The sequence below is a fragment of the Rutidosis leptorrhynchoides genome, chromosome 4 (assembly GCF_046630445.1).
Source record: "Rutidosis leptorrhynchoides isolate AG116_Rl617_1_P2 chromosome 4, CSIRO_AGI_Rlap_v1, whole genome shotgun sequence".
Taxonomy (NCBI): Eukaryota; Viridiplantae; Streptophyta; class Magnoliopsida; order Asterales; family Asteraceae; genus Rutidosis; species Rutidosis leptorrhynchoides.
In genome coordinates, this window is record NC_092336.1 from 470,034,857 (window position 1) to 470,050,803 (window position 15,947).

The following is a 15,947-nucleotide window of genomic DNA, read 5'->3' on the forward strand; positions in this document are numbered from 1 at the left end:
ATCCGGTGCCACTGCATACAAATCATTGATCTTGATTCTGACGTGACTCCCTCATCCCAACTAGCTTCTGTGTTGAAAACCTTGCTTAGCTCCTACAAGTGTCACAACAAGATGCTGCACAGCAACTATCATTTATGCAACAGGTTTTCCCTGCAAACTTCAAGCAGCGGTTCGCGACGCTAAGCAATGGCATAGCTCTCAGTCGCTTGTCCAAAATGGGCTAGTATTCTTCGGGAGCTTCGCCAAACTTCGTTTCACGAGCAAACGCTTCGCGCAATGTTGTCGAAGTGTTGCGTTCGAAGATAGTTTTCATGGGATTCCCTATATTTTATTTGTACTATCATAATTAAATAACCATTTTTTTAGAAAATAATTACCATTAACTAAGAAATGTATCACTCTTTTTTACATAAATTACTTCTTTAAAAAAGTCTTAAAAAAGTGTTACTACTCCGGGTACCATATTGATAGTGCACTATTATATTTTAGGCTGTCTCAAATTAATAGTCAACTTTCATATATAGATAATAATAACAAGGTAATGTTCTATTATGACATTAATGTACATGGACAGGATAACAAAAGAAAGAAAATGTAAGCTTAAAACTGAAAAGTAAACAAGAAGTACATTACTTTTATAATATTTTTTTAAATGGTGTATTTTTTGTCCTTAAACTATTAATATGGGAGAGAGCGAGTATTAAAAAACTTAGTTAAAAAATAAATGTTTTTGACAAATAGAAAAATCTTAATATTTTTTTCGTTAAAATCTTAAAATTTTATTTTGTAAATGGATCATATATTTATTTATGGGCAAAATGAATGATACTGATTTTCTTGAAATCTAGAGTTTTCCCTCATGGAAGACAACGAGTGGGAGACAATTCAAGCATCTACCTCCACCACTCAATCTGACGAAGACGACGGAGACACGGTGGTCGTTACACGACCCACTAATCTCCAACAACCCCCAATCAATCACGAAACCTTACCCGTTTTCCCCCAACCACCACCGCCACAAGATAACCTCCAACAACCGCCCCTATCACCGCTGTCATCGCACTCGTTTACTTCAACAACGGATTCTACTGAAATAATCGACGGTGAGTTACCATACACACCCGAAGTAAGAAATACGCTACTGAAAACGAGTTTAGGGATTTTAAGCTCATGGGTTATGAGGATTGCGTACGGGATTCGTAGCAGAATTGGGATATGGTCATTTGTGACGTTGACGGCGTTTATGACTTTAACGGCGACGGCTTATGCAAGGCGATGGCAGCGGTGGCGGAAAATAAAGGAGAAAGATAACACGAATCAGTTGCTGCTTCTTCTAGATCAGAAAGATGAGGTCAGTTTAATAATTTTCCGTTTAATCGTTTATGTATTTCTGTTGAGTGCCTAGTGTTCGATGAAATGCCTAGCAGACAGGATTATGTATTTATATTTACACTCGATTTGAAGAGTGATGGGAATTGCATAATTTTACTACTTAATGCGTTTTTTTTTTTGGATATAAGTCAATTTTAGCTTATTGTAGAGGTAAATCACACTTTTAACATATTATTATCCGTAAGTACTTAAATTGTGCTATTGATGTTAGCTTGTTTCTTCTTATGTTTGCGACTCGCATAATGAACTTATACATTACTTTTTAGTCTTTATCAAGTGTGAAGTGAGTTCAACATATTATGATTTTGGCTGATGGTATAGCATAAGTCACAGAATTGTCGGAGTACGGGTCTTACCGGCCCATGTATTATATAGGTTACTAAAACAGCCTGCAAGTGATAAACTGCAGGTGATATAAACAGTATATCTTACTGTTCTAGCAAGCAATAGTTATAATTCGTTCATGTGCTTCCTTGTAACTCTGATATCCTCTACCTGTAGCCATTTGTGCATATGATTGGTGAGTGAAATCAGTAATGCAGACATACAGCTCGTGTTCTGATGGTTTTCTGATAATTTCTGCAGAAAATAAAACAGCTGCTACTTCAGATTGACCGACTGAATGAAGCCCTATTAGCTCGACGAAGGGTTCCAGTGTTTCGGGTTGTGGTTGATAACCCAGTTGTGATTGGTCCAAGATCAAACTGGAAGTCCACTTGACATTCTTCTGGTTGTGATCTTTGCATTGCAAGTGTATTTTTGCAATATTACAATAAGGTTAAGACTTAAATAGTTACATATAGCTTGTGTTCCATGTAATCTATGTTGTGTGTTTACAAATATCCTTCTGTCGGAGTTGATTATCCACTTTTTTACATGTATATGTAATGTGTACTAGATCATGAGAACTAGTACTTTCAGTGTTTGTACATTGTAGGTACCATGAGATTAAAAAACATAAGGTTTTAGGGGTGACAAAATGGGCTAGTTCGATAAGGTTGAGCAACAGGTTTATCTATATAACATAACCCCATAAGAATGAGGTGTAAACTTAACCCAAATATGACATATGTATAAGAATTGCATCAAAATTGCCACTGGGACAAGAAGAACATTCTCTCGTCCCTAGTTTATGGCACCTGCCCCCTCGTACTCAGCGACTTGTCCCTCCATGCTACGTTTTACGATATCAGGAAACCCTCGACCGTAACTTAATGCAATGTATTACACATTTTGATATTTGAAGTACAATTTAACCAATGGTATAACTAAACTTCCAAGCATGACTTTTATTATCAGAGCTTATAGTCTTAACATTACCTGGTGAACCCTTTAATCAAGATGTTGGGGTTTGAGCCTTGTAGTAGGCATAATTCGTGAATTAATTTGTATTGGGGTGTGAGTTATTCAAAAAAAATGAGACATTATACCTGTTAGGTGGAGTGGAAATTAACCAAGGGAATATAAAGCAAAACACATCATCACTAAATCACTAAATATATATAAAAACAAAAGTCGTTGGTATCGTTGCTATGTCTGTTAGGTTTCAATTTGATTATCTATTTGTGTACTTCGTTTTTGTTTCTCCGTGGGGCTCAATTGCACTCAATTTTATAAGCTACAAGTTGTAAGAAATAACATATTCACCTCTATATCTAATTCAAAATTGTCAGGTGTTTTACCACATATATATTATGTGTAGGCGTTCGATGAAATAGGTCATCTTAAGAGTCTCGGGCTACTCAAGGACGAATCGGAGTATCACGTGTTTACGTCCTCAAATGTGAGAAACGCTTAGAGCACGAGGAGTCGTGATACTGAAACTCGGTGTCTAGTTCAGTGTGTAGGTAGACACTGAAATTAGACACCGAAGGTAAAAGTGGGGAAATGATTCATTGTATAATTTCAAAAATTTAGCCGTTGAAACCCACGATTCCGAAGTCTTTGGCTCAACACTGAACCCCGATGCCGGAGCCCGACCTCGAGTTAATGCCGACACGGAGTTGACGACGGTTTAATCTTAATGTAAGATTTGGAAAAAGCCAAAAAAAGCTTCGACTCCGTGTGCTTTTATAACTCCTTCTCTAGTTTCAATATCACTGTAACTTCAATATTTGGGGTGTAAACGAGCCGAACCGAGTTCGAGTTCGTCAAGGCTTGAGCTCGGCTCAGTTTGAGCTTAATATCTGAAGCTCGAGTTCGACTCGATAATTATACCATGTTATTTTTTTATATTATTTAATTTAATTCTATTTATAATCTTTTTTGGTTATCTTAATTCTTTTCGCTTATAATCATATTTAATATTGAAAATATTATTATTTTAATTATTATTATTTATATACTATATACTATTACTTATTAATTAATACTGCATATACCTATATATTTATACAACTTAAAACATACTGTAATATTTTGGTGTATATATGAAAAGTTTGTTCAAGCTCGCGAGCTTGCTTGAGGTTGAGATATGAAGCTCGATCACAGACTCGTTTATTAAACGAGTTTCAATATAAGTTTAAGTTCGAGTTCAAGCTCGTTTATACTCGACTCAAATCAAGTTTTTAATGAATCGAATTCAAATAGCTTGGCTCTATGACAAAACTATCTATACTAGTGAAACCTTCCTTAATCACACATTCACACGATTGCTTGTGCTCTAATACTTATTTAATATTTATTTAATAGTTTTGTTCCTTAGTTCTTTCAGAGTACTGTATACCAAAATACAAGATATCCCCAATCATATGTTGCACCTTTTTTTCCACTAAACCCAAAAAACACAAATGCAAGTAATCCAAATTTTAGTTCAACCTCAACATTCTTTATCTCTCCGATCTGATCAAAGTTTCGAATGAGCGGAAGCTAAGGAAGCTCCGGACATTCCGCTGTAGATGCACCACCGGTTACTGACAAAAAAAGAGATAAGGCTCAAGTAAGCCGGACGTCGTTAATTCTTTGGCACGCGCAGCAGAACGATGCAACGGCCGTACGGAAACTATTGGAAGAAGATCGCTCTTTGGTTCAAGCTAGAGATTACGATAATCGAACTCCGCTTCATGTTGCTTCGCTTCACGGATGGATCGATGTTGCTAAATGTTTGATTGAATACGGTGCTGATGTTAATGCACAAGATCGATGGAAAAATACGGTAGTTTTTATGCCTATTCAATATCTCAATTGTTCTTTACTGTAATTATTACATTTATTAATTATTAATGTGTGTATGGAGTAAATATTTATAGTGAATAAAGTATGCTTTTTTTTTTTTTGTGTGGCGGAAAAATGTAAAATATATTAAAACAAGCGTTAACTTCATCAAAAAGATGAAAGAAAACGGAAACCATTACAATGACGGAACTAGGTCGGTCATAAATTGATACAAAAATTGAAACATAAAGCTTAAAACATACAAGCCTATTGACAAAAAGTAAGGGAGTAACCTTCCAAACAATGAGGCTCGCCTCATCGAATACACGCGGCATCGGGACTACGTCTAGAGGTAGGCGGGTTCGTTAGTCAATCGGTTACATTGGAACTTTAATTTGTCGGGCCATTTGTCTCCCTTTAATTTAATCAAAGCCCATGAGCTCAAACTGTTCCTTTCTCAGTTTCGTTTAGATGAAGCCCACCTAGACCAAGTGATGTGGGCCGCTGATTCTGCTGTTTCTTTATCTGTTTCTCACGCAGCCCTTATCGATGCTCCGTCTTGGCCTAAAATTGTGTGGAGCATTTATGTTCCTTCCAAAGTTATGCTTTTTCATTGGCTCGTGTTAAGAAAAAGTATTTCCGTCAAAGATATTCTTGCTAGAAGACGTATTTTATCTAGCTCCCAATCGTCTATTTGTGTCTGGTGGATGAATGAAGTTGAAACCTTTCATCAGTTTTTGTTGCTTCATTGCAAGTGGTCATCGAGTTTTTGGATGGATTTGTTTCGTCGGTGGCACATTCAATGGGTTTTTCCAAGGTCGGTTACCGAGTTCTCTTTTGATTGGTACTTCAGGATGGGGATCAACGCGTCCAAGTTTTGGAAAATGATTGGTTCCGCAACTATATGGGCAATTTGGATGGCTAGAACGACATTGTGTTCAATGGTAAATTCATGTGCCGGTCAATATTGGTTCGCAACGTCAATCTTAAACTTTTTCTTCGGGGCTCGAATCTCTAGTTTGTCCATGCCGTTCAATCTCATGAATAAAGTATGCTAATGTTAACAATTATAGGATTAATGAATTATACATTTAGTAGTAAAAGAATAATAATTGATATTGCTAATGACAACCTCTAGCTGATGCAGAAGGAGCTAGGAAACATAGCATGATTGAATTACTAAAGTCGTATGGAGGCCTGTCATATGTACAAGACTTGCCACTTTATGTCCTTTACATCCACCATAAATTATGTATTTACGTGTTGTACCATACAACCTGTTAATGCACAATTATGGTGGATGTAGTAATATTGATGGTGGATATATCATTACCCATTTGTAATTATGATTAATCATTTATCATTGATGATGTGTTTTGTGTGATAGCTTTATAATGCCTCCGTGTTTTTAGAAGAATTAAGATCTTATTTGCCAAAACATTATACACCGTTTACGATTTATCTTCTTGCAATCCCATGTCTTCATTATTTTTTTAGGATTACGAGCCACCATTGATTCGTATTATACTAAAGTAATATTAGTGGTTATCATATTGGAATCTGTTGTGCAGGGCCAGAATGGAAGTCATTTTGAACCAAGGCCTGTACCACCACCTTTTTCAAATAAGTGTGACTGGGAAATTGACCTTGTGGAGCTGGACTTCACAAACTCTCATTTAATAGGCAAGGTCTGGTTCTGTTTGCTTAAATCTTGTCAAATAATTGCTTAAATCCAACAAATCAGAATGTACTCTTTTCATATATATATACCTGAGATCCGTGATTATAACTATTTTGCTGGTAATAGGGTTCCTTTGGGGAGATTGTAAGAGCATGTTGGCGTGGAACATCTGTAGCTGTCAAACGTATACTTCCAAGTCTCTCAGATGACAAATTAGTGATGTGAGTTCATGCTCATCTGAATTGTTTATCGAAGATTAATTTCAACTTGTAAAGATATAGTATTTTGGCAAAATACTAAAACCTCTGTAACTCATCATGGTCAAAATAGCAAGCTGCTGTCAAAAGTTGTTAGATTAACCGTGCCCTTTACTACTTTCTCTTTTATCAATCCAGTCAACACTTCAGGCATGAGGTGAATTTGCTGTCAAACTTCGCCACCCTAATATAGTGCAATTTCTTGGAGCTGTTACTGAAAAAAAACCCGTTAATGCTGATAACTGAGTATTTACGAGGGTAATTACTAGTTAATGACAAACATCTAGCTACTACGAATGTAGAAAATAAGTCAGACATAAACAAACAGCTTTATGGTCCTAAAGCCTGAACGTTGCTATATGGATGCAGGGTGATCTTCATCAATGCTTGAAAGAGAATGGTGCATTAAGTACGGCAACAGCTGTAAACTTTGCTTTAGACATAGCCAGGTACTTTGATTATCGTTTTATGCAACGCTCTTTCAACGTACCCAATACTCCTTGAACTCCAATATGTGTTCCGTCCTTCGAAAAAATCAAAGATGAAGGTTCTTCTACTATGAGGGTGGACCACATCTTACAAGTTCAATTATCAAAACGGAACACTTCTGCAGTTCTAGATATATGTCACATAAAACAGAACACTTGTAAAAGATCAATGAACTGGTGCCACAAAACAAAACACATGTGCTAGTATGTTGCTATCGTAGGCCATTATACCCTTTTAAGTTGTTTATGATATACATATTCTGTATGCTGGTAATGTTTTTTCTGTTTGCAGAGGCATGACGTATCTTCACAATGAGCCTAATGTCATCATTCATAGGGACCTTAAACCGAGGTTTGTTTAATCAGCATATTCAGGATTCCAAGCTTACCGTCTTCTTTACTGTATGTCTTAAGGTAGCAATTTCAACCCATTTGCTTATGAATGGGTTTATGGTGGCTATGTGTCTTTGCAACCGGTGAAATGTGAAAAATAAAGATTTAGCTAAAATGGAACAGGTTAAAAGTCGACAAAAGTAAATAATAATGCTGACAACCTCTTAGATTGGTTCTTGCAAAAATCAATATCAATACTCGATAATAAAGTATAGTTTTGTCTATGACATCTAGCACAAAAATTATCCTCTTAGAAAAATTAATATTAGGAGTATATACAAAAAGTGTTTGGGTCAACCCAACTGCCCATTTTGCCACCTTTTGTGACACATGTTTGCTCTTGGTTTGGCTACTTGGTTCCAGTTCACCTTTACTTGCTAATCTTGGAAGTGTCTTATATTTAGGAATGTTCTTTTAGTCAACTCCAATGCGGAACATCTAAAAGTTGGAGACTTCGGCCTTAGCAAACTTATCAGGGTTCAAAATTCTCACAATATATACAAAATGACTGGCGAAACTGGCAGCTGTATGCTTTATATCTTACAATATTCACCCGTAAAAGAGCACCTTATAATCATTGTCATTATCAGAATCCGTTTAATTGTTTCTGTGTTTTTCATGGCAAATAATGCAGACCGTTACATGGCTCCTGAAGTCTTTAAGCACCGTAAATATGATAAAATGGTTGATATGTTCTCGTTTGCAATGATATTATACGAGGTAATTTTTTTAGAATAACAATTCTGATAAAAGATGGCATACAAATAATGGAGGTTTTAAATTTTGGTATAGATGCTTGAAGGTGAACCACCATTATCACATTATGAAGCTTACGAGGCAGCAAAGTACGTTGCAGAAGGACATCGGCCTCATTTTAAAGCAAAAGTTTACACTCGGGAACTTAAAGAGTAAGTCTTATATTCACACAACTATTGTTTAGTAAATGTGTTTGATTATTTAGTGAAATGTATAACATTTAAATGTGTATCTGTTTAGATATTGGTCTGATGATGATCTAGTTGTATTACATTTGGTAGCTTGACAGAAAACTGTTGGGCGGCAGTTATGAACAAGAGACCTTCATTTTTGAAGATTTTAAAGCAGCTTGAAAAAATCACGGAAACAATACATCCATATCACCATTGGCATATTTTTACATAATCAATCATTGTTTGCTAGTTCATCATTTTGTGAACACAGTTTTAGGTAAATCTTAAAACGATAAGCAACAACGCTAACTAGCCAGTTTTTAGTTTTTACATCACCAGTTACTTTGTTGGATGTGAATGATATCAAAACAAGTCGAAGAAAACGTTTCAAGGGAAGAGGCGCGCCGCGGCCCTTGAATGGCGTGGCGCGGCCTAATGCATAAACAGAGCATCAGATTCGAGAAGCTTCTGATCTGGATTTTTCCTTGGAGGCGCGGCGCGGCCCAATGTAGCCGCGGCGCGGCTTGTCTGACGGGCAGTTTTCTTATTTACGTTTTTCTTGTTCTCCAAGGTGTTTCCTTGTTGTTTTTGGCCTATATAAGCATGTTATTGTAACCGTTATGTATGTGTACGAATTATATCAATAAAATCTCCTTAGTTGGTCCATAGATTAAAGAAAATTGACATTCGATTACATATTACCACGTTAAATCTCGCGTTCTTTAATTTTCGTATTATTGTCTTTCGTTTGTCAAAGTGGGTGATTAATCTCAGTGATTAATCTTATTGTTTGGGTCCTATAATCCTTAAAATTGGTATCAGAGCTCAAGGTTTGAGTTGGGATCGATAGCGGGAGACGGTAAATTGAAGATTGAGCGGTTTGATGGCAAAGACTTCGCCTTTTGGAAGATGCAAATAGAAGACTACTTGTATCAAAAGAAACTTCACCAACATTTGTTGGAGACCAAACCCGAAGGCATGAACGATGCCGATTGGATGCTCTTTGATCGTCAAGCTTTGGGTGCGGTTCGTCTTGCACTCGCCAAGAACGTTGTTGGTAATATTATGAACGAAAAGACAACGTTTAATTGTTTGAAGGCACTCTCCAACATGTATGAGAGACCTACGGCGGCGAATAAGGTTTTTCTCATGCGACAATTGTTCAACACGAAGATGAATGAAGGTATGAGTGCAACATATCATATCAACGAATTCAACATTCTTGTTTCAAGATTAGAGTCGGTTGAAATCAAATTTGATGATGAATTAAAAGCACTAATCATGCTTTCATCATTACCGGAAAGTTGGTCGGGTACAGTTACCGCGGTTAGTAGCTCTACCGGTACTATTAAGCTTGCGTATGAAGGAATTAGGGATTTAATTATCGGTGAAGACACTCGTAGGAGAAGTTCGGAGGAATTGTTATCCGGTTCTTTGTTGAGTACCGACAACCGTGGTAGAAAAGTTGATCGCGGTGTGAAGAAGAGTAAAGGGAAGTTCAAGAAGAGGTATCCATCGAAAGACCGAAGTGAAGCTATTTGTTGGGGTTGCAATCAAAAGGGGCATTATCAAATAAATTGTAAGAATGTTCCGGTTAAAGATGTTAACTTGACCGCAGAAGATACGGAGGATGCATTATTATGTAGTGGTGAAAGTTTGGTGGAGTCTCGGGTCTTGGATTCGGGAGCTTCGTTTCACGCCATACCCACTAAGAGCATGATGAAGAATTTTCGGTCGTATCAATGTAAAGTTAGATTGGCAAACAACAAAGGTCTCGAGATTAAAGGTATAGGAGATGTTGTATTGAAGACTACTCTTGATTCTAATTGGACTTTGAAAAACGTGAGGTTTATTCCTAAGTTAAAAAGGAAGCTAATCTCGGTTGGTCAATTAGATGAAGAAGGTAATGAGGTTACTTTCAAGAATCGCCAATGGGAGGTGATTAAGGGTAGTAGTGTCGTGGCTCGTGGACATAAAAGGGGAACTCTTTATATGGTTGAGGTGTTTGAAGAAGACACGGTGATTGCTACGGTTGACGTTGGGGCTAGTTCTACTCTATGGCACCGAAGACTCGGGCATACGGGTGAGAAGGGTATGAAGGTTCTAGTTCGAGTGGGAGGATTCCGGATTTGAAAAAGATAGAGCTAGGGTTTTGCGAACCATGCACTTATGGGAAGCAAAAGAAAGTGACTTTTGTTAAATCGGGGAATACACCAAAGTTAAAGAAATTGGAGCTAGTTCATATGGATGTTTTTGGGCCAACGAATGTAAAATCACATGGAGGTTCTCGTTATTATGTCACCTTCATTGACGACTCCACTCGAAAGGTATGGGTTTACTTTCTCAAAGCTAAATCCGATGTATTTGGTACTTTTGTGAAGTGGAAAGCTATGGTTGAGAATGAGACAAATTTAGAGGTCACATGCTTAAGGTCACACAATGGAGGAGAATATGGTAGTCTTGAGTTTAAAGACCATTGTGTAAAGCTCGGTATTAGAATGTTGAAAACGGTACCGGAGACACCGCAACACAATGGAGTCGCCGAACGTATGAATCGTACGTTGAAAGAGAGGGCTAAGAGTATGAGACTACATGCCGGTTTGCCTAAGATGTTTTGGGCGGATGCGGTTAATACGGCGGCTTATTTGATTAAATGGGGACCCTCAATGACTAGGTAAAAAGGTTAGTTATGATCATCTTAGAATCTTTGGGTGCAATGTTTATGTGAAAACCAAAGATATTGATAAAGATAAACTTGAAGCTAAGTCAATGAAGTGTACATTCATTGGTTATGGTTCGGATGAGATGTGCTATCGTTGTTGGGATAACGAAGCCAGAAAAGTTATTCGATCGCGTGATGAAGATTCGATCTATAACGAACCGGAAACGGAGAGTCAAAAACCGGATCAAGTTATTCTTGACGATGTTTCTCTTGATGATCTTGCGGGTTCTAGTGGGAGTTCGGGGAACAATGAATTGCCGATTAATGGTGATGGGTCGGATCTTGACAATGATGGGGATGGTTCGGATAGCGGTGATAATTTCGAACATAGTGTGAGTTCTAGTGATGAGGAGGCTACTAATGAAACCGGTCCAACCATACCGGTTGCTCCTATACTTAGACGCTCGACTAGAGTGCCCAGACCTAATCCTACATATTCTCCATCAACAAACTACTTGCTCTATACCGAGAATGGTGAACCTGAAAATTACTTTGAAGCAAGAAAGTCCAAAGAATCCATACAATGAGGGCTTGCTATGAAAGAAGAGATGGGGTCAGTTGAGAAGTTGAGAAGAACAAGACTTGGTCATTAGTGAAATTACCTCATGATAAAAAGGCGTTGCAAAACAAATGGGTGTATAGAATAAAGAATGTAGTGGATGGGAAGAAGATGTACAAAGCACAATTAGTGGTTAAAGGGTTTTAACAAAGGAAAGGGGTTTATTACCAAGCGATATTTTCACCGGTGGTGAAGATGACTACTATTCGTTTGGTGCTTTCGTTAGTCGCATCCGAGGACTTACATCTACAACAACTAGATGTGAAGACCGCATTCTTACACGGTGATCTTGATGAAGAGATCTATATGAGGCAACCCGAGGGGTTTGAGGTAAAGGTTAAAGAGAAGTGGGTTTGTATGTTAAAGAAAAGTTTGTATGGATTGAAGCAAGCACCTCGGCAATGGTACTTGAGATTTGATGAGTTTATGAAGAAGGTTGATTTTGTAAAATGTGAAGCGGTCCATTGTTGTTACTTGAAGAAATTCAAGTCTTCTTACATAATCTTATTGTTATACGTTGATGACATGTTGCTTGCGGGTTCCAACATGTCCGAGATCAATAAGTTGAAAGATATGCTTTCAAAAGAGTTCGAGATGAAGGATCTTGGTAGTGCTAAGCAAGTACTTGGAATGAGTATTGTGCGTGATCATGCTAAAGGTATTCTATACTTGTCTCAATCCAAATATATTGAGAAAGTAGTAGAAAAGTTTAATGTTGATAAAGCAAAAGCTCGTTCTATGCCTATGGGTAGCGCGATAAAGTTATCGAAGAATCAATCACCCAAAACGGAAGAAGACAAAGCAGAGATGGAAAAGGTTCCGTATAGATCGGCCGTGGGAAGTATTATGTATGACATGGTTTGTACGAGACCGGATATAACTCATGCATTGGGAGTTGTAAGCCGTTATATGTGTAATCCGGGGAAAGAGTATTGGAAAACGGTCAAATGGTTGCTTCGTTATTTGAAAGGTACTTCTAGTATGGGATTATGTTTTTCTAAAGGCAATGTTGTACTTAGAGGTTATGCGGATGCAAATTTGGTGGATTTGGTGATTCGGGTAAGAGTACTACGGGATATGTGTTCATGGTTGGTAAGACGGTGGTTAGTTGAATGTCTAGACTACAAAGGAGTGTTGCTTTGTCGACCACCGAGGCCGAGTATATGGCCATTGCGGAAGCTTCTAAAGAGCTTGTTTGGTTGAAGAACTTCTTGTGTGAGTTGGGTAAAAGACAAGACAATTGCGTATTATATTATGACAACCAAAGTGCAATCAATCTCGCGAAGAATCCGGTGTTTCATAATCGTACGGAACACATTGATTTAAGGTATCATTTTATTCGAGAACGTATTGAGAATGGTACTTTGATATTGGAGAAAGTCCTTGGTATGAAGAATCCCGCAGATATGTTTACTAAGGTGGTGTCAATGGATAAGTTGAGATTTTGCATAGCCTCAACGGGTCTTCTCATGAACTAATGAGAAGATGATGACCGACTAGGGAGATAGAGAGATGATGATTCGATTCTAACAAGAAGTGTTGAAGACCTTGTATCGAAAGTCTGCTTATCCGGCGTATGTGATAGGAGTGTGCGTGTCCAAAATGGAGTTTGACGGTAAAGGGTGCTTTGGCAATCTTGGTTAGTTTGTTGATATGATGGGTTGACAATGTGAGTCATGGTTTTGACTATCTTCATGTGGGAGATTGTTGGATGTGAAGGATATCAAAACAAGTCGAAGAAAACATTTCAAGGGAAGAGGCGCGCCGCGGCCCTTGAATGGCGTGACGCGGCCTAATGCATAAACAGAGCATCAGATTCGAGAAGCTTCTGATCTGGATTTTGCCTTGGAGGCGCGCCGCGGCACAATATAGCCGCGGCGCGGCTTGTCTGACGGGCAGTTTTCTTATTTACGTTTTTTCTTGTTCTCCAAGGTGTTTCCTTGTTGTTTTTGGCCTATATAAGCATCATATTGTAACCCTTATGTATGTGTACGAATTATATCAATAAAATCTCCTTAGTTGGTCCGTGGATTAAAGTAATCGACATTCGATTACATATAACCACGTTAAATCTCGCGTTCTTTAATTTTCGTATTATTGTCTTTCGTTTGTCGAAGTGGGTGATTAATCTCAGTGATTAATCTTATTGTTTGGGTCCTATAATTCTTACATACTTCTCCTCGTCTCTTTTATTCAACTACAACAGAGTCTTCAGATGAGTATTAATGAACTTAATCTTGACTTTTTCTCAATCAAATAGTGAAATTTTCACTCTGTTCTCGTTTTTCCGCCTTCTTATGCCTTGTAAAATGTAATACGGAGTAGAATTTTCTGGAAATATATGTTTTTGGATTACTTGGATGATGGTGTTTTTGCTTTAACAATTAGTTGTTTGTTGTGCAACTATCCAATATTGTGATATTGTGTGTATGCTTTGATAGACATGTCGTATAAGTGACAACTTCTTTCTTAGACCACTTGTAGTGGTGGCGGAATTTTTTGACGTTATGAGTTATGGGGGGGGGGGGGGGGGGGGGTTAGTTGGCAGTGACGTGACAAATGTCGTCGGATGAAGGTGAGTAGTGTAATGTTCTGAAAATGGAGAAGAGAGGTGGAGTAAAGAAAATAAATGGATGGTAGATCTGAAAACGGTAGTGTACAGGTGAGATGGACTAAGTTACCTGTTCAAGTGATTCAAAGAACCAGATTACAAGTGTGGTTCTTCATTTTGATTTGGACTTGTTTGGTTCAGTTTGTTAACTGTTGGTGAGCTTTTGCATCCCAAATTACTTTTCGGATTTTCGAATTTGATTTAGTCATTACTATTTAGGTTCCATTTGATGCAGTGTACTATATAGAATTGGGTTGAAATCATGAAAGTATTTCAAATTTTTCATGATTTGCTAGTATATCTCATTTAGATTTTAATAGAGTAGCATAATTTCAATAAATTTTTCACACTTATCTCATTTAGATTCATATATAGTAGATTGTAAGTTTTTGAGAATAATGCCTTTAAGACAATAATGTTGAAACAAGAATTCAAACACAAAAATAACCATTTAGGCCCAGATACTAACCACATATTTAGAGAATTTATATCGTTCCTCAAGGATTTTTTGATAAAGTACAAGTCTTGTTGTTGTGCAAGGGATTATGAAAGTAACTGGTTTCTTAAAGTTTTTTGTAACGGGGTTTTGAATCAGATGAGAGTTGCGGTTAGTAGTTCTTCATTTGCCTTCATGCTTTATTTATGCTTACATTGTAATAATCTAAAGTTTGTAATTTCAGATATGTGACATGGTGACAGTTGCTCGTTTATTGAGTCTCACGTTGGTTGTTACATAGCTTCATAAGACATCTTTCAGGGCTAATCCCAAGTACATTTGAAATATAATAATTGCGATTCTTTTGTCACGTTGTTATCATAAGAGTTCTCATTTATATTTTTGCTTGTTTCAGTGATTTTTGAGGACATATTTAATGTCTGCCACTTCATTGATTCCCTAAGAGACGAAGTCCGAATTGTGAAAAGGTTGCCAAAGAAATTTAGTGGGAAATATTGATTTGAGCTGTTAGAGCTGCCACCTGTCAGCTGGTCGAGTTAAAGATACTATCTTGAACAGGTTGATATTTTTACCATGCTCATTTTAAGATTATCTTTTGGCCGATACAAATACAGACATACTGGCTTCTCATGCTTACTCTCACAGGTCTGATTGCATCGCTTTAATTGATTTGGGTCCATTAATGAATGATATTGGCAACACATTTGGTCATTCTTGTTTAATTGTTGCCTTAGGACTAGTCAACCTTCTTCAGTATGCTAGTATTGCATGACTAAGTGTTTCTTCTCTCCTTATCTATTGCCTTAGTACTATTATATTTTTTGTCCTTTAGGTAGAAGTGAAATTAGAAATGTATAATTGCTAAATCTGGATTGTTTATCTATCCAACTTATGATATTATGAATATAGCTAATTCATCTGACTTATGTTCCTTAGTAATTATATGCTCGACTGATTTCTTGAACTCGGCACGGTCATTATTCTCATGACATTTTACATATTCACGGGAGATAAGGATCATAGGATTAGAAATAGATTAGATTCACTTTTATGCAGTGACTTTTCGGGACGATTACGACTTTTATAACCATCTTAATTGCTTCTACTGGTACGTACTATGATAAACTCTATTGCATGTTATTGTTTGATTGTTGTCTTAGGACTAATCAGCCTTCTTTAGTATGCAAGTATTCCATGACTAAGTGTTTCTCTTTTCCTTCTTCAGTAGTCCGAAAGGGTTGGATACTCTGTTTTCATTCATATAGCTTGTAGCCATAAACACTACCCTGCGTTCAATACATACTA

The 15,947-nt window shown here is 37.3% G+C and overlaps 1 protein-coding gene and 2 pseudogenes across 1 annotated transcript; all 3 read left to right on the plus strand.

The window, feature by feature from the left end:
• Positions 1 to 782: 782 nt before the first annotated feature.
• On the plus strand, positions 783 to 2,254 carry LOC139844503 (uncharacterized). The gene is made up of 2 exons (XM_071834729.1): positions 783 to 1,351; positions 1,978 to 2,254. The coding sequence occupies exons 1-2, from the start codon at positions 860 to 862 to the stop codon at positions 2,110 to 2,112; spliced, it is 627 nt and encodes a 208-aa protein (XP_071690830.1). The 5' UTR covers positions 783 to 859; the 3' UTR covers positions 2,113 to 2,254.
• A 1,995-nt stretch (positions 2,255 to 4,249) lies between these two features.
• Positions 4,250 to 8,525, plus strand: LOC139844591 (serine/threonine-protein kinase VIK-like; annotated as a pseudogene).
• A 6,075-nt stretch (positions 8,526 to 14,600) lies between these two features.
• LOC139842284 (rhamnogalacturonan I rhamnosyltransferase 4-like) overlaps positions 14,601 to 15,947 on the plus strand; it is a 235,488-nt pseudogene continuing 234,141 nt past the window's right edge.